At 36.2% G+C, this 19,302-nt stretch overlaps 1 protein-coding gene across 3 annotated transcripts in view; it reads left to right on the forward strand.

Annotated features, from left to right (window-relative positions):
* Positions 1–19,302, forward strand: part of LOC113657924 (inactive N-acetylated-alpha-linked acidic dipeptidase-like protein 2) — a 217,419-nt gene that overhangs the window by 160,635 nt on the left and 37,482 nt on the right. For all 3 annotated transcript variants that reach the window (XM_027170096.2, XM_027170093.2, XM_047810598.1), the window contains 2 exons: positions 3,688–3,831; positions 15,367–15,462. In XM_027170096.2, coding sequence (XP_027025897.2) covers positions 3,688–3,831; positions 15,367–15,462 — 240 coding nt within the window. The remainder of the gene's footprint in view (positions 1–3,687; positions 3,832–15,366; positions 15,463–19,302) is intronic.

Consider the following 19,302-nt stretch of genomic DNA (forward strand, 5'->3'; position numbering starts at 1 on the left):
ATTGGTTTGATTCTCTGGCCTGTGTGTGGAGTTTGCATGTTGTCACTGTGCTTTAGGGGTTTCTCCAAGTCCTCACTGACTCCTCAGATTTGCATTGTTGACCGATTGATTGGCATTTTTAAATTGTCTGTAGTGTGTGAATGGGAGTGTGTGTGTATGTGCATGTATGATTGTACCCTGTAATGGGATGGCACCAGTCCATAGTTTTCTCTGTCTGTGTCCATTCCACATCTATGTGTCTAAAGATTACACAAACCAGTTAGCAAACAGTATGCATGAGATGAATGTCATATCCTTCTAAGACTACTGTATGTCTATTCATTTGTGACCTTTATGTAATTTTTTATTTTCGTAGCATATTTTACTCTAAACAGGACATTTTCAGTGACGCCCCAATTTTTCGGTGGAACGAGGACAGTTCCGTGTTTCTCTTTGTACAAAATGACTTGAATTCCAACAAACACATTTTAAAGAAAGTTTAATATTTAAAGTTACTATTATTTCTGGTAAAAATATTATTAGATATTATTATATTTTTCCATTTATTAACATTTTAGGAATTGTGTAGTGCAAGGATCGAGCACTGTATTTGTGTGCGAGTTCAAATAAAATCTGTATAATAAAGTGTGCAAGTTCTATATATCCTTTATAGTGAGAAAGTACTTATGTTATTGTGATCACCATTAAAGAGTAAAATAAATAAATAATACAGGTGGTCACAGAAGAATGTAAGCCAATTCATTGACAGTTTCTGCATATTTTTAATATAATTTCATTTTGAAAACAAATTACATTTAAACGGACTCCTGCCAAAAGTCTACACTTCTTGTGCCAAATGTCTAACAGGAGCCGCAATCCTGAGACTGTGGAGAGAGATTAGCATGTCAATAGCTAATTTCAGTTTTAAATGCTTTGAAGTAAACGTGATATGAAAAGTGATAATCACTCGAGTAGCTATTCACCAATGCAACTTGCTTACTCTTACTTAAGTGATTAGTTTTACTCAAGTGACTTATTAATATAGTAGCAACACTTTTTCTTGAGTTATTATGTTTTCTGTAATGTTCACCGGTTAGTAGGTCTGCCATGTTAGTAAATATGTGAAAGAGGCATTCAAGTGTAATCTACAATGCCATCCTTGCCCTGTAATACATTTGTCCACACTCATTATCCTTTTACTGACTTACAGTCCTTTCACTAACAAACTGCCGTTTCTTTTTTTAAGGGGCCTCTTTGCCGACTAACAATTGTCTTACACTTCTGAGAACACACACTCATTTTATGTCTTGACATATTTAATATATACTCTTGTAGATTTGGTTTTGCCTATCAGTAAAACCACGTCTGTATATATTGCAGTTCAGTGGCTCTTAATATCTAACTTGATCAAGAGTCTGACACTATCTTTCCAATAACCTACGATAAACATACTGCCATAAATTGTAACGTAGAGTGAAACCTCACAGCCACTAAAACTAGCAGTTCCACCATAGATTTCATTTTGAAGCAATATATGTTTGAATCTAATGTTTAGTTTTTATAACACGAACAGACAGTACAGATAATGTCATTGTGATGCATTGGGCAGCACTTTCAAGATATCAGCTTATACTGCAGTCCTGCGGGTAAGTGTATACCACAATAATTCTGAATAAAACAGTTGTATTAAGCAAAGATATAAGGTGTGCTGTCAGGCACATCATCACCTGCCCAGCTCAGAATTTTTTTTATTTTATGCATAAAGCCAGATTGTGTCTCTTTTCCCAAATACCGTTCAATGCGTTCATACATCTTGGTTGCCTTTGTCTCTTTTTAAATGCATGTGCTATTTCAATTCCTTTCTAAAGGTCACCTTCTATGAGAATGAATTATTTCCACAATGAAATGTCTTTTTAGTCACTGACGTGTAGTGAATGAGATAACAGTTTGATTCAGTGAATATCCAGCTGTTTTTTTATTTTTATTTTTTTGTACTAGGTTGTTTTTCATGCTGTCTATACACTGGTTCTTATTAAACAGAAAACATGGATGCTTCATAATTTTTATTTCTTTATTATCCTTACACTTTGATATTGATATTTCTGTCCTGATTTTTATACACTATACTGTAGAAGGAAAACTCTCCCTCGTCCTCACCATCATCTATTGTCTAAATTCTTGGCTCCCCAGCATTCAAACCACTGCTGTGTTCATGGTTAATTTTTAATTTAATAGCTTTCCTTGCCCCTAGAGCGTTTTACAGTTTCGTGCTTCCAGCACAGGCTGGAATAAGGCTGAACATGTGATATTATTTAGAAATTATAAATTGGCAATTAAAATGGGTTGGACAATAAAATGTTTAGATTAACTAATAGCTAAAGGGCAAATTATATCTGATTAGGCTCTGATTATCTGAAATGGTGAACCTGTATACAGTAACAAGTTTACTGGACTGTTTTGTCAAAATGATTTCTATGTTTATGGCTTTTTTCTTTTTTCCTCTTGTGAAATTGAGTGGCTATACTGTTCTGTTTCAACTACAGATTTAGTTCCTGTAAAGTGAGTGGTAGTAAAAAGCATACTTTCATTGATTAGTTTATTAATAATTGGGAATGATGTACAGTATATACATACATGTCCGTCATTAATACATTCATTCAATAATTCAATAATTCATTCATTCATGGCGAAACATGCGAAACTCCACCAATAAGGCTAAGGATCAAATTATTATTACTTGCTATGATTACTGTTCCTCTTATTGTTAGTATGCTGATAACAGTTAATTATTGTGTTGTGCTGTAATTGTATTATAATGTATATTGTGTATATTCCTGTATATTTCAATGTTCTGGTATGCAAAATAACAAAAAAACGCTCTCATTTGTCTTCGCTTAATCCGTTTAAACTCCATCACAGAGTGTTACAGTCAATGTATTTATAAATAAGGCTTTAGTCAAAATACTTAATCTTTAAACTGCAGCTGCTTTTTCTCAATTTAAAAGATTTATTTGAACTGCTCCCATAACCTCTGATGCAGCACTCCATACTGTAACTCACAGCATCGAGCTCTAGTTTTATCTACTCTTTTTTAATGGGAAGACATGAAAATCAATTGACTAACATTCAAGCCAGAAAGCACTGCAGTAACCTAGTGCAAGTCCTAGTTAATGCTGTTCTAGAAAATTCTATGGCAGCCATTTACCACAGCACTGTTGAATTCTCTGATCCGATGACGTAAGGCATTTTTTAAATGGAAATATAACCTGTTAAAAAGGCATGACACGTGTAACCTCAGCTCATGTCATGATGCCATGATGTCATGTCATACCTTCACTCTAGTTCTACTGTACCTTGTCTGCCAATTCCTGTTCCATGATTACTTCCTGTTCTTATATCACTTCCTGATTAAGGACAATCAGTCACATTGTGGGGTCTTACTTACTTCATGTTGGTGTGTTAGATTGGAAGTATTTTTGTTAAATTGACATTATTGGTTAATTCTTGTGGTGTATGAGGAATAAATAATATGCTATTATAGAATAATAGTCTGTTTTGGGGTGCTAGTTGTACCATGGTGTGGATTTGACAGCTAATTATTTAAACTTATAATTAATAATTGTCAGGTATAAGCAAAAATATCCTTCATTCAAAATTATATAAACACATATTGGTTGTTTTCTTAATTCTGGATATTCTGTCTTCTAGAAACATTTAAAAAGTTGCCTTCATGCTGAAGGCTGCTCTGGCCTGAACATCAGCTCTCTGCAGTCTCCTGTGGTCATGGACTTTTTCACCAGTCAGCTTGCTGCTCCACTGGTGGAGTTTGCATCCTCAGCCAATCCAGTTGAGGTACAGCACACACACACACACACACACACACACACACACACACACACACACACACACACACACAGACAGAGGCAAACACATGTGCACACACAGAGTGCAGCGGTTGTTAAAAGCTAAATGCCCAGCTATTATGGTATAAATTAAATCATTCCATCTATTCTGAAATAGTCAGATAACCACTAAGGTCAGTTAAGGCCACTCACTCCTTTAGTTTTCAATTCACTAAGAGTCTAAAGCACTGAATTGTTTTGAAGATTTCATCCATTCCACAATGATGTGTGGATTACGAATGATCCATAAGGGTGCAATTGACAGGTGAAAAGTCTGTTATACAAACTAAATATGGCTTAATTGGCAGCAAAGATGTCTTATGCCTCATTAAGGCTCTGTGTCTATTTGATTTGCTGTAGGAAAATTGATCATTTATTCAAATTCATTTATCTTCAGTAGGCATTTTTTCTGGTCAGACTTATGGTGTTTCCAGAGCCTATCCTGGGCTTGATTTAAAAAAAAAAAAAAAAAACTCAGCTAAGAAAAGCATGCTAAAAGAGACATTGCTGCTTTTTTTTCCCCTTAAATGTACCATATCTCTACTTAGAGAAATACTGAGAAAGCTTTATCTGAATCAGGAGATATACAGAATATTTACACGTATTTTAGGCAATCTTTCCTCCACTAACCTTGAAAGAGATTGATCGCCACCCAATTTACAAGACAACACTGAATTTAATTACTGCATCACTAAAATAAAGTGCGCAGAGCTTCCAGTTATTATAGAGCTATAATTTAATAAAGTTATCCATCAAAAAATGATTTTAAAATTACATTTGGCTTTGAGCTTTTGTGTGACACAGCTGCAGTGCCTCATGACGCCAAAACCATGACTGTTTCTAAGAACAAGCACATGTTCTGCAAGGTGATTCACAGTTCCTTGTAAATTTGAAAAGCACCATATGCTCTTTTTTTTCCATGAGAGGTGTGCTTGTGACAGCATTTCGGTCCACTGCACATTTAGTATACTTGTTAAACATCTGCCCTCCTGCAACTCCCTTTCACAGTTCCCAGTTTCAACCTGAATATGAGTTTTTAAACCTAAATCTTTAGTAGTCTTTAGTAGTTTATTTATTTATTTCTATATTATTTTTAGAAACATCAAAAGTACCTAGTCCATCAAATTTCAGTTTGAGAAGGGCCTTTGTTACATAACATAACAATTTAGTCAGTTGCCAGCATTTGAAAGCTGATGATATGTGCCATATAGATAACGCTCCATAAGCAAAACATCTAAAACATGACCCAGGGGCACAGAATTACCGTACCTACAGCCATTAATGAAGCCTTGCTTCTGTACAAAATGGCCCTGGACCTTGTGAAGGCAGCAAGCGTGCCCTCCCTAAATGCCAGGCAATGATGCAGAAGTAAAGAGGAACACATGAAGGGGCACTTTGACCAGATAACAGGGTTTAATTATGTGGAAACGATGGATGGAGTGTGAGATGACAGGTAGAGGCATACATGGTGGTTCTGAGCTAGAGAGTGGGAACGATGAAGAAACACCATGTTAACAAGGTCATAATCCTTTGTTCTATACAGAGAACTGAGAATAGATGTTATCTCCAATTTTGAAAGACACAAAGAATAGTAATTGCATGTCCTATTCACTAAAAACCTCTTGAATGCATAACTAACAAAGAAATGTTAGCAAATCCTTCAGGAAGTATTCAGCGGTTGAAATTAATGTTAGGATTTAAAGTTCAAAAGTTATGTCATTATTTAATGGGGAAAGTTTCAGATGCAGATTCATTACTCGTCTGTTTCTCTCAAGTGACTCATATATACATACTCCTTTTGTACAATTGTGGTGAGCATGGGTTACAACTGCAGAAAATGACATTGGGATCCAATCCTGTCAGCCACGAACAGGAATCTGAGGCTGTCATTGACATACAGTAGGCTCACCCAAACTGGGCAGATTGGGGGTAAAAATAAACATCACAATTTTTAATAGTCTTCTATTGTCCAGTTTGGGTATGTCTGTGCTAATGAGAGCCTCCATGTCTTGTTCTTAGATGACAGAAGTGGAACCTGATGTGTTCATCTGATTTTGTAGATGTTTTATGCTTCTTGAGATGCTTTTTGGCATGCAAACTTTGTCATGTGTCTGAAATGTTCAAACCAGCCCATATGGCACAAACAGCCATCACAGAGATCACACTTTTCTCAAGTCTGATTTTTGATATGAACATTAGTCAATTTTTTACCAAAAACAAAACAATGTTCTCATGATGTTGTGTAAAAACACAAATGGTGCTACTTTTTTTTTTTTGTATTTATTTACTATCTCAAACAAATTTTTTTTTTTTATTCTAAGATATACAGACTGTGCAGACAATGAGAATGAGAAGTTCCTTAATTGCTGGAGTATGCAGTGTGTTAAATCTCTTTCCCGCTCTCTTATCCTTTGTGCGTTGTGGTGACATTTCCTAGGATCTGGTTTGTGCATCTGTCTCATTCAGCACACATGCATGGCTAAGCAGAGGCTGTGCAATACTGGTGTGCCTTAAACTGTGAAAGTAACCTTTTCCTGGCAGTCAACCCATCAGGCTGCATTAGAACAGAGGGTACTGGCTATGTACAGGAACAGAACTCTCAGCCTCTATTTCTCTCATCAGCATTAAACAGCTCTAGGTTCCTTTGGGCTTTAAACTAGTGGATTCAAAATGACACATTGGCCTCCAGGCGTTCAATGCTACCCTTTTTTTATGGATTTATTATGTTGTGGTCTGGTGAAAATGAATGTAGAAGGTTAGTTTATATTTGTGGCAGTTTCTTAAAAATCTGTCATATGTCTCTGGTGCTAAATTCCGACAAAACACCAAATGTTACACTTACATGAATAAGAGGATTTTTTTGTCTATAACATATTGACATCTCAACTTCAGGAATAAAACAACACAGACATGTCCTTCTCTGTCTGCCTGCAAAGATCTTGTTAGGTAAGAGACTATTTAATAAAAAATAACGATTAAAAAAATTAAATTCATACCTCTGAATGTTTTAGGTAAACATTGGTTTAAATAAATGAGATACTCTCAGAATAATTATATAATGCTTCAGCAGTAGAATGTTTATTTACTATGTTATTTTACTGCAGAATTTTTTGTTGCTAAAAACCCACATCCCACTTCCAAGCTCCACATTAATGCATCATGTCACATGAGACAGCCTTCCTTGGCATGGTTTAACTTTTGCTCCCAACTCTCCCCCTCACCAGATGGCAATCCACCTTCTCAGGCAGGGAAGAACTTGAGCATCTTTCAACCCATCCAGATTTTACCTGAGAAGGTGTGAGTTTGTTGGCCATGAACTAGGAAGACATTCAGGTTTTGAGGTCATAGATGCTCCTCCAGTGTATGCAAATCAAATCAAATTAGCATCATATGGCAGCCCCTTGCATTGGTAAATTGCTCTAAATTGACAGTTGAGCATGGACCATAAAAACAACAGCTAAATCCTGCCATCTGGTTCTCACAGATCAAAGTGACCCTGTTTTGTGGCGCATTTCTGATTAGGGTGTAAAATGTACATGCTAGGGTCTAGTGGGACACTCTTCCTCTCTTGACAGGCTAGCAGAGTCGCTATTCAAAAACGTAATTACATGTATGTAACTGTTGTGATTATGCATTACACTTGGTTTTTGTCTTGTCAGTGTCTTTTTTTTTTATTCCTCTCATCACAGAAGAGTATTGTATATTAATAATATTTTTAAGGCATATCAGTATACACCATGCTTTTTTATACAATATGTACAGTTACGTCATCCATCAAATTGGCCAATTTTTGATATAAAAGTTAGAGTTGATGTGGATATAAATATACAGTACATGACATATCTGGCATCACAAAAGTGAGCTTCTTGTGTAGGACCTTAATTTCTAACACTGTTTTTATTCATTTTACTGTCATACCCAACATGTTTTTAGAATGAAAAGGCATAATAAAATCCATCCATCAATCATTATTTGGAATAAGATGAGAAACAGAAACGTGCTTGTACTTTGTACTTTCATATGTTATTTATAATAATGTAACATGTGAACAGGCTAATATTATACGGTATAAGTGGATGGTGCTTTCTTTTACTGTACAGTTTTATTGTACTTACATAGAACATTCATTTGGCAGCAGAACCTTTTAAACTCTTCAGACTTGGCATAATTTGGTACAATAACAGATATAGGTCTGTTGGATTAAGTACCTATCAGTTTTACACACTGGGAGTGATTATTCTCTCCCATTGTTCTTGCCAAATTTGCTCCATGTTCTTCATTTTAGTTGAACATTGTTTGTTGGTAACAATTTTCAAACATTGCCACAAACTCCCAAGTGGGTGAAGTTTCTCCCAATCAGGTTCTCTTGTAATGTAACCCTGTATTTTGAGAACCCATCTATTCTCCCTTCAAAATTATTACAAGATCAAATTCTGGCAATGAAATGCACCTCCAGTGTATGATGCTACCACCACCATATTTCTCAAAATGGATTGCAATGTTTGTGGTATGGTCTGTGTTCTCTTCACACCACACATAGCTCTTTCTATCTGGCCCAAATACAGTAGTTCACTTATTGTTGTATCACGCCAAAAACTACATCTTAACTGGGTCATTCTCATCTTTCATTTATTTCATCCTGCTCTTCTTGAGAACTGATTTCTTGCCACCTTTCTAGATCATTCTCAATTATAAAAAATCTCTTGAAATGGTTGTTTGTTCATCTTCAGACCTTCTGTGGCTTCCCTCACCAGTAACTGTTCTGTTTTAGTGCTGATTTTCTAAGGTACAGCCTTGTCTAATAGCACATGGGCTGTCTGATGCAGTTCCTTACTATTGATCTAGCAGTGAATACTGAAATGTTCAACTTCTTAGATAATATTTTTGACCCTACTCCTAATTTATGAAAGTCTATAATTTTAACTGTTACTTCCTTGAAATAATGCTCTTTAGTCTTTATTTAATTCTTCAGGCTCAGAGTGTCTGAAATGACAGCTCAAATTGAGGTGTTTTTGTTCAGAAAATGGGAGCTATTTTATTTTTTCACAAGTGAAGGCCAGTTATAAGTCAATCGGTTCCTCATTAAGACCAGATTATTTTATCTAGATTTTAGATTCGACATTTTAGGGTCGAATCCTTATGCAAGCGGCATTTTGGAGTTTTTGATTTTCCCCTAAAATAATTGCTGACCAATATTTAATTTTGACATTTAAAATGCTCTTTAAGAGAGCATGAGTTTGTAATAGAGATAATGACAAGAAGAATGTATAGATGTGTGTCTATAATTTGTTATTCAGACAAATCTTTTTTTTCAGATTAAAAAAAGTTTCAGATTAAATCCTTTTGCAAGACAGAATATATGATGAAAAATACTGCATATTATTAGTAACTTTGCACGTATATGTAAAAGTATTCATTTGTTCAGGGCAAGCGTATAGGTTATTCACAATAAATATATTTCTGGAGTCTAGTAGATCATTTTTAGACTGCCAACCTCTTCCTTTCACTGTAATTGCATAGTCCAATTTATTGTCTATTATATGTAGCACATCATCTTTCAGCTATCAGCCCATCATCATTACTAACACAATTTCATATCCAGTTCACATGGATTCTGTTGATACATTTTGTGACTTTCATGAAAGCAAAATAATTGTCATTTGCGATGTTGAGAATCAGTTAATAAGCTTGGCTCAATACTGACTTCAGTCTCATAATCAGTGAAATCAATGACAAAAGTGATGAACTCCCTTTAATTTGTTTAGTCTCTTATTTTATGACTCACTTGTCTGTCAAGTCAATGCAACATATTCCATTAGACTAAAAATATTATTTGCAAGAATATTTCTTCTGATATAAATTGAGACTGTACGCTGTAATGAAGAAAGTGTTCTACTTGAAATATAAACACATGCCATAGAACTGGAAAGAAATATTATTCTAGAAATATAGATAAATTCATTCTTTTAAAAAGCAGTGTTGAAGATCAAATGATATTCGAACATCTTGATATTATGTTTATTTAACTGTGTGCTGCACAGGGTTATACATTCTGTTATTTATGCAGAATTAAAGTGTTATTTGAAATATGTAATATTCATTGCATTTAAACATGTTTCACAGCTTAGCAGAGAGAGTTTTAGTTGAAAATGCCTCATCACCAGTCCGAAATGTAAATAGTCTTTTTATTGACATTGATGAACACCGAATACTTCTTTATTTTGTTTCTTTGTTTGCTTCTTTGTTCGTTTACTTAATATAGTCTTCATTTGTATATGTGGGCTATAGTCACAAATGTTTCTAAATGTTAAAATCTTCAAAAGCAGGTTTAAATCTTTTAATCCACTTGGACCTGAAAACAGAATTTTGGGGGCAACTGGATCATAGATGGAGATGTTTGGACCGTAAAAAAAGGACCTGGCTGGCCAAAGATCTGTCATAATCCAATAACCTAGTTTGGACAGAGGTAATATCTGCTCAGTATAATCTTGGAACCCAGCCTGCCCTCAACATCTGCTCAGAGAAAGATCTACATGCCGGATGCTAATCATTTTGGCATGTTTGTCTTTAAAAGTTATGGGCTTCAGAAGAACTAGAGATCACTGTGTCAAATGGCACTCTTTTTTTAGTTTTATGTTTTTCACTTCACACACACACACACACACACACACACACACACACACACACACACACACACACACACACACACACACACACACAATCTTTTATAGTCTAGCTTTGGTAAACCTGTGTACCCCAAGATGCTTTTCCCAAGATTGAGGTACTGTGGACTTGAACCAATCTGGATATTCTACTCTGGTTTCAAGGCATTCTAAACCATATAAATACTGCTCACTGGAGGTTATTTTTGTTTTATGCAGCATTCTGTGTGAACCATACAGACTGCTGTGCAGGAAAAGCACAGATCAACAGTTGGTCAATCTAATTATTTCCCCATTCTGATGTTTGGTGTGAACTGAAGCTTATGATCTGTATCTACATAACTTTCTGCATTTGACAGGCTGCCACTTAAAGCATAGCACAAGATGATCTGGGATAACTGAAAAAAATAATCAAATTTATTATTCCAGACTGTCTCTTAAAGGACCAGACAACAAAATCTAATGTATATAGTGTGGTGTATTGCAAATTGTTGTGGGTTTTTGTTTGTTTGTTTGTTTGTTTGTTTTTTGTTTTTGTTTTTTGTAAGAAATTGAGATTTACAACCTCACAGCAGGTAGCAGTAGATGGAGGACAAAACAGCGTTGTTTAAAAGTTTTTACTGATAGATTTCTTAATGTATTGGTACCCTGTTGTGTCTTGATCCAGTAGGGTGCAGTCGGATTCAACAAAGCCCCTCTGAAGTCTACTTCAGCAAAAAAAACCCTGAGGCAATGCAACAGACACACACAACTCACGCAGTCTAATTGATCACAATCTTTCAAGCCTGAGACGAAAATAGCAAACAGAATGGCTACCCACCTGAGTCCATCTGTGGCTGTCTCTGGACTGTTCAGATACTGGATGTTGAGGCTAGAAGAGTGGGAAGCAAATATTAATTTACTTGACTATACTAACTTGGACAGGTCTGTTTGGACCAGACACATCTGCCGTGGTTAGATCTTAAGTGCAGTACAGTATAACACGCCTGACTGAACTCAAAGCTTGAGAAACATCTGAATGTTAGTGAGTCAATCTTAGGTTTGTCTAGTACAAGCTCCTAGAAATGCAATCCATCCATTAAGCATGCTTGGGATGATTTTCTATTAGAATAACTGGTTTTGACTCAACCTACTTTAAAAATTGATGGTGAGCTTTCAGGTTTCTAAAGACCAACAACTATTTAACAGGTCACAAGACACTTAATGGATTTTTTGTTAAATAAGGTCAATAACAATTTATTGGGGAGATTAGAGAATACTGATGAATAATAAATGATTTCGATGTTTGGTTTAGTTGAAATTCTGCTGGTATTAAAAACCCCATTTAGAAATGTGAGCCTTTATTGTCTCTTTGAATTACATAAAAAAAGCAGATTTAGAAATGATCACATGAGGCCAACCTCATTGTTTATTCAGCAGTTTGTCTCAGCTCTAGCAAATGATCCTTTTGTGTCTTCCCAGTCTGAACGTGTGTGTTCTCTCAGAGTTCTATAAATCACAGTAAAGTTTTTTTTTCTTGCATATTTGATGTTTGTTTGTTCTAACTGTTTTTAAGTCAGGCAGTTTTTGTTTTATTTAGTTTCATTTAAATTCTAACCATACTTCTATACTCACTAAATGTCAGCTACAACATAACCATAAGAAACATTAAAACACGTTTGAAACCTTTTTTTTTTTTTGCTTTATCTCTAAACAACCTTTAAAGTATATTTTTATTAAATCATTTGTATTTTTCTATCTTATTTAAGCATTAACACTTTTCTTTTGAGGTGTGTGGCTGATGGAATTAGTAATAGCTACATGATATGACAGATGATTCCCTTCTGCTGGCCTTGCGTGCTGTTTAGCATCTTCACTTATCGCTGTCTCATTGTGGATTGAATATTCATACAGCTTGTTACCACAACAGAACATTAGTTCTGGTTGCTGGGAGAGGATGTTGAGCTAAACAGCTCCAGGCACACTGTCCCATGCTTCAAAGCTAGACTTTTTAGAGCAGCCTGATATATCGCCTCACGCTGATTACTCCATTTAAAGTCTAATTTTGCAGCTTGCATAAACAGTGTGTGTCCCACTCGGCATGGTGGGGAGACTGTGATTATTCCTCCATGTTCCTGCCATCCACCAGCAGCTCCAACTGGCATCTTGGCCCTCTAGCGATTACTGGCATGCCACGGCATACAGGCTAGCACTATTGTATTTTAGCTATGTTTTGTCCTTAGCGCTTCACAGATTTGTTTGTTCCATATTTCCGAGGATATAATGCAAAAGGATAGAATGCTCAAAAGCTATTTGGCTATTGCCCAGTTACTGTGCAAGCCCCTTTTCATCTGACTAAAACATACTAGAGTGCTACAATACCAGAGAATTTAACACTGTTTAGCTTTAGCTTCACTGATTTAGTACTGTCTATTGCTGGGTCATTAGATTTTGGAGGAAGTGTGGTTACAATCTCAGAAAAAAGTAACCATCTCTACCATTCCTTTTATTTCCTGTATTTTGAATCTTATTATATCTTTTAGTGTGACCTTAGTGTGCTGTTGTTTAGTCCAGTGTAGTGCATTTAAGGAACATGACTTCATCTGAATAACCATTCTTGTACCTTAATTAGGTTTTTTTTTTTGTTTTTTTGTTTTTTTGTAATAAAATCGTAAAGACTGACCCCTTAGACTACCAACAGAGTGAACACCAAAAGTACACTTTAGTTTACTAGCAATAAGTTGTTTTTTTTTTTGTTTGTTTGTTTGTTTGTTCTGGTTTTCTTGAAGGTATTTGGTTTAGGCATTAGTTTAAAAAACAGCTATTTAGTGCTACAGTTTAATTGTTTCATTTACTTGTTGCAGAGGTGGCCATGCAGTACTGTAGTTAGTCTAGAAATTATGCATCGCTTAATTATGTAGAGAATAAATTGGAGCACTTTTTCACTGTACTGGGGCACCTGCAGCAGTGCAATGAGGAAGGCTTGCAGCAGACATTTAGTGATATAATTATATTTTGGTAGTAAGAGTGTAATGTAAAGCCACTGTCTGTATTTACATCCTAGTATATCTCTGCATCTTCCTAGTACATCCCTGCATCTTCCTAGTACATCCCTGTATTTCCTAGTATATCCCTGTATTTCCTAGTACATCCCTGTATTTCCTAGTACATCCCTGTATTTCCTAGTACATCCCTGCATCTCATTCTATTCTGTTCTACCATTTATAGCACAACTGTACATACAATTTATTTATTTTTAAAAAAAAAAATTTATTTAATTTTTTTTTTACATATGTGTATAATTTTGGTAATCTCATCTTGTTGTCTCTGTGTACTTGAATCGTATGGCACTAAAACAAATTCCTTGTACTGTATGCGCATGCATACTCTAGGCAGTAAAGCTCTTTTGGATTCGGATTCTGATTTGTCTATGTTTGGTGCTCCATATATGTATGTGAATCTGTGAGTATGCAGAAAGCAGAAATTTTTCTTTTATCATAATTTTTTTTTATCATAATGTACACCAACAAAGTAACTGTTAATTATTTTTTTGGAAACCCCAGAAGAGATATGCTGCACTGTTCAGAGCCCATGGTCTACACTGGGAAGTAACATCCCTTCTTTTCATGTTGGTATCCATCAACTTTGTATCTACCTCCTAAATAATACAATGTTAACTGGATCTACCACAAATTCCTGTAGAAGTTCCTCATGGCTGTATATTTGCTCGCGTAATTCATCAATTGAATGCTAAAGGTTGATACTTGGATGAAGACACAGCCCTGAGGTACATCAGCACGTTCTCAGGCTTACTTCAACTGGGTCAGGAGATTACACCATTTTCTCACAAGCCATCTTGACAGCTTTAGTCTGCTCTCAAATCTCAGAAAAGTAATGGGGTTTTATTTAAATTGCCCAGCACAGAGCACAGCTTTGGCACTCTCGTAACCGAACTCCGTGAAGGAGATGCACTTTGTTCAAAATAACCTTTTATGAACCATCAGACCACCAGAAGAGTATTATTACGTAAAAGGGGTTATTATAGAAAATGTCCTGCGCTGCCTTTTGTTTGTCTGAGGTCATGTAGTATCAACTGATACAAGATGGCTCCATACAAATGCTTGAGTAATAGACTCTGGCAAGCCATTGTGCTTCAAAACATCAAGGTCAGGTCTTCAGGGAGGTGAAGAGTGGAGTGGGCAATGTGGCACTGCATCTAATGCCTCTAATCTTCGATGTGGATCTGCCTTTGTTGTGCTATTCTGCATGGCTAGTACAAAGGATATAAAGGGACAGATGGAGTGGAAAAAGGAGCTGTCATTTTGTTGGCTTTTTAAGGCGCGCTCAGCTTTTCAACTCAAGCCTGTTTGTTATTGTTGTGGTTGTTGCTTTTTGTGCCTAGCCTTCCAGTTTGTCACTGTCTGATATTTTTGCCATGCTACAGGAATCAGAATAATCTATTTAGATGCATGTATTCTTGACTTGGTTCCTGATGGTATCTTAATGATTTCTTGCACACTAGAAGACACATCATAGTGGAGATTTTTAGCATAAATGAATACAATATTTTACACTTAAGATTACGAAAACATTTATAAGGCTACATGATCCTTCAGAGGCCAGACCACTGACTGAAGTACATATCTGCGACCCTTGAAATTGAAAGAACATTTCATAATGAGCCCTCTTTTGGCTGTAGAAGCTATCGAAGCATCATTGAACGAGGAAAGGGTGTATGCTATTGAATATTGAGGGTTAATGTGTTAATGCTACAAGAAACATGTTTTGTTTCTCATGTTTGAAATGGCTCATGTCTTTGTTTTCTGCATATCTTTTGAATCTAGAGTGCTCGCTTCCTCTCTGAGGCTTTTTTCCCCTTCGAGTCGTCGTTAGCAGAGACCTTGGATCCCACCTACAGACTTCACGAGACAGTTGCAAAGGTATGTTCATCTACCGCATTACAAGTTGAGCACATCTTTAACTATTCATCTGTTTGTCAGATCTTGAATGATGGATATTGAAGTTTGAAGAGCTTAAGCTAAATGTGATATAAGGAAAGGTAGGGTGTTTATCCTGACAAACCCATTTGGCCCAACTGCTTCATGAAACTGAGACTTTCACGTCTCCTGTTTATGAAATGTGTCCCATACTTCATTTCAATGCAATGCAATTCCCCAGAAGTTGATGATTTACTGTGACTCCTAAATAGACCATCATATTTTTGGATCAGGTGTGTTAAATGATGATGCTTGTGGTTAAATATATCGAATACTTTGTTTCTCACCTTTGAAGACTTATTTTTCATTCCCTTTGCTACGTTTCTCAAAGTAGTACACAGCAAAATGCGTCCCTTTTTAGAAAAGAAGCTTAAAGGCAGTGTGCTGTTTTTCTTCACTCTAACATACCCTGCAAACAGCAGTGTTCTTCAAGACACAGCAATCGTGATGGATGAGCGTAATTCATTCTTCATATAAATGTGCATAGTAAAAAAGGCACTTCCGAGCAGTACATAAATAAACTCAACAACTAGGATTTAACTTCGAAAACCAGGTTTTAGCTGATGTTTTATTTGTAATTTAGACTATACATGAGCATTTGTCACAATTTCATAGATATTCACACACTGTCGTGAATTCCTCGTCTTGGCTCCCATTTATTACACCATTGTGCTTTTGTTTCTGTTTCAGTTCTGTCTTTACCCCGTTCTATCATTGGTCTGTTACCGGACCGTGTTCCCCTGAACTGTTTGGTTGATTATTTTTGTTTTCTTATATGCTTTTTGTCTCGGTGCTCCGCATGAAGTCTTAGCAATAATATCTTATATTACCAAGCCATCGTTTCTGTGATTTATTATATTTCACTTTGCCTTTGACCTGTGCCTGTTTACTTCTTTATGATATCCTAGTGTGTTGGTGTGGTGAGAGCACTAAAACCAGCCTGTGGCTTGTGACCGCTTGTGCAGCATTACTTTATTAAAATCCATTGCTCACCCTTCTTGCCTCCAGAGACAGTGATTGCTTGGATAAAAAATGGTCTCTGTCAGCCCATTTTTCAAAATCAGTGTTTTAACAATAACAAAACATTTACATGTTTATATGTCTTTATTTTTGCATGTAACTCTTGACAGATTTTTATGTTTTAGTGTAGGAAAGTTCAGAGTATTCATGGCTTAAACAGCGACTTACATTTTTGTGTCTTGTAACAAGGCAGAGAGTGAACAAACAACACAAATCTGTGACAACAAAAGAAATAACCAAGTACTGTGGTTGAGGTTGTGGCGCACACAACAGATACAACACAATGACAATATCTTGACAAGTAGATGCTGAAATGCAAGGGTTTATTTAGGTTTGCAAATAAGGGGTGACAGAATTAGAACAGGTTTGAATGATTAGGACATGTGACATTGACACGTGACATGTTGGGGCTGATGGGCAATATAGTTTCTTTTGGTTTCTGGCATAACCATGATTCTTTGATTACAAAGGTCTCGATAAGAAACTGACGACTGAATGATAAACAACTTAACACCTTTTAACACCTTTCATTCTTTTATCCATTCTTCAACATTCTGTTAGATTTCAACATTGTCTTGTAATTCACTAATCAGACCGGTGATGTTCTTACTGCTTTCTGAGCTAATGTCTGTCTTTCTGAGCTGAAGTCTCAAGTCTGATGAGCTTCCTTAAGTTAATTAATTGGCATACATTGATGTGATTGGCCACAATAGAGGTACACTTTAGTTTCATTTTCTTTCTGAACTATCTTGTTCAATCAAATTTCTAACTGTACTGTCATGGCAATATGTGGAAACATGCTTCAGTTTGATTTGGAATTCAAGGAGTAAAACTGGAAGTGTCAAGCACAGACGGTCTAAAAAAGTTTCCTGAATAAAAAGAGAGAGGAGTGAGAGTTCTCATGGACACACACACACACACACACACACACACACACACACAAAGGATGGGTTGCGTTTCTGAGCCAGGCCCAGAGGTCCTGGGGGACTTCACCAAATGGGACACTCTGAAAGAGCAAAGAAAGAAAGATTTCATGAAACATTCAAACAACCAAGAGAAGATTTACAGTGCACATCTGTCTAAAAGCTATCTCCGATTTTGTTAAAGAAACTTTTCCTTTGACTGGAATAGCTCTACATTTTAAATGACCGTGCTGAAAAGTTTGGAAAATATGAAGTGTGTAGATTTTATAATTAGGTGGACTCTATTCAATAATTCATAATTATTCATAATAAGCAATGTTTCATTTCAGGACAGGCATGAGTGTGTGTGTGTGTGTGTGTGTGTGTGTGTGTGTGTGTGTGTGTGTGTGTGTGTGTGTGTGTGTGTGTGTGTGTGTGTGTGTGTGTGTGTGTGTGTGTGTGTGTGTGTGTGTGTGTGTATTTGTGTGTGCACATCTCTGGTTTGTATCTCTGGTGAGTTACAAGATGGGATTTGTTAATGCATGCAAAGTTTTTGTTGATGTAGGAAAAAAATCATGCCTGCAGTCTCATAGATCCTGTACACACTGGAGGACGATGGTTTAGAAATAATACATGCACATGATTCATAGCTCTAACATGGCTATGGTGCACCATAAGCATAAACATGTTTCCCATGTGCTCAGTCAGTACATAGCTTTGTGCTCATTCCTACTTTATTCTCAAGTGTGCCTTGTGCAGATTTGCACATTTAAACCAACATATGCAGTTATCTCCCTTAAGAATAACAAAATGGGGCGGGGGGGATTTTCCATACTGTATGTCTTTAACGTTCAAAAGTGAGTATTGATCCATATTTTTTTTACATTTCTCTACCCATTGTTGTTTTTTCCCCCAATGATGATGTTTGCCTGAAGGAACATAAATAGCAGCTAGGTTTACCCAGGAGAACTACCAGCTATTAGGCTTTAAGGTACAGTAAGCTCTGGTCAGTGTTTTTTTCAAGAGGGTCAAGTAGCATTAGAAGAAAACAAAATCATCTGGCCCTTGTTTCAAAGGAAGTTAAGTTTTATCCATTTTGTCATGAGCACCAGTGTGCTAACTGCTAGCTGAGCACGTTCTGAGTAAGTACTTAAAATTCCGAACGACAAAGTGTGAAAATATTTTTGTTTCGATTACTAAGTTGTCTGTTTATTAATAATTATTACAAAAAATTTAATGAAATTGAAATGAAATTTTAAATGTTACTCCTTAACTTAAGAGTAGTGTTTATAAGGCTACACAACATATGCTACTGCATTTTAAGGGGCTTAAACCCACATGCAAAGGCTTATTCCAATCAGCATGCAAAGTAAAACCAGCTTTCATCAGTTTTCATCTGATTTTGCTGAAACACCCAAATCAGGTAAGATATGTCTTTGTTGTTGTTCAAGGTGCAAGATTTCCAGCTGCTTATCAGCAATTCTGTGGTTTATAGTGAAGTTTCAGTGCTGTGTTTTTGTCCTTCATCACAGGCGCTGCAGTCCAACTGTGCTCATTCTGTAAATCAGAACTCAGCGCAAAGCCAACAGCAGTGAGCTAGCCATTTAATCAGGTCATTGTCTGTATTTATTTCTGACACAATGACGTAGGATCGGGTTTTGGTGATTTGTCATTTGACACACATGTCTAAATTATTCTGCTTATTTGTGCCTGTAGAGTAACAGTAATTACTGTGAATTTCTTTTACAAAGACTCAGAGCAGCTCAGGAACATTAGGTTTTAGAGTATTTTCTTCTCCTACACTCAATAAGTGTGTGTTTCCTCCATTTTACTTCAGGAAAAATCCTGCACACTGTAGCTC

This window comes from Tachysurus fulvidraco, chromosome 2 (assembly GCF_022655615.1).
Source record: "Tachysurus fulvidraco isolate hzauxx_2018 chromosome 2, HZAU_PFXX_2.0, whole genome shotgun sequence".
NCBI classification, from domain to species: domain Eukaryota; kingdom Metazoa; phylum Chordata; class Actinopteri; order Siluriformes; family Bagridae; genus Tachysurus; species Tachysurus fulvidraco.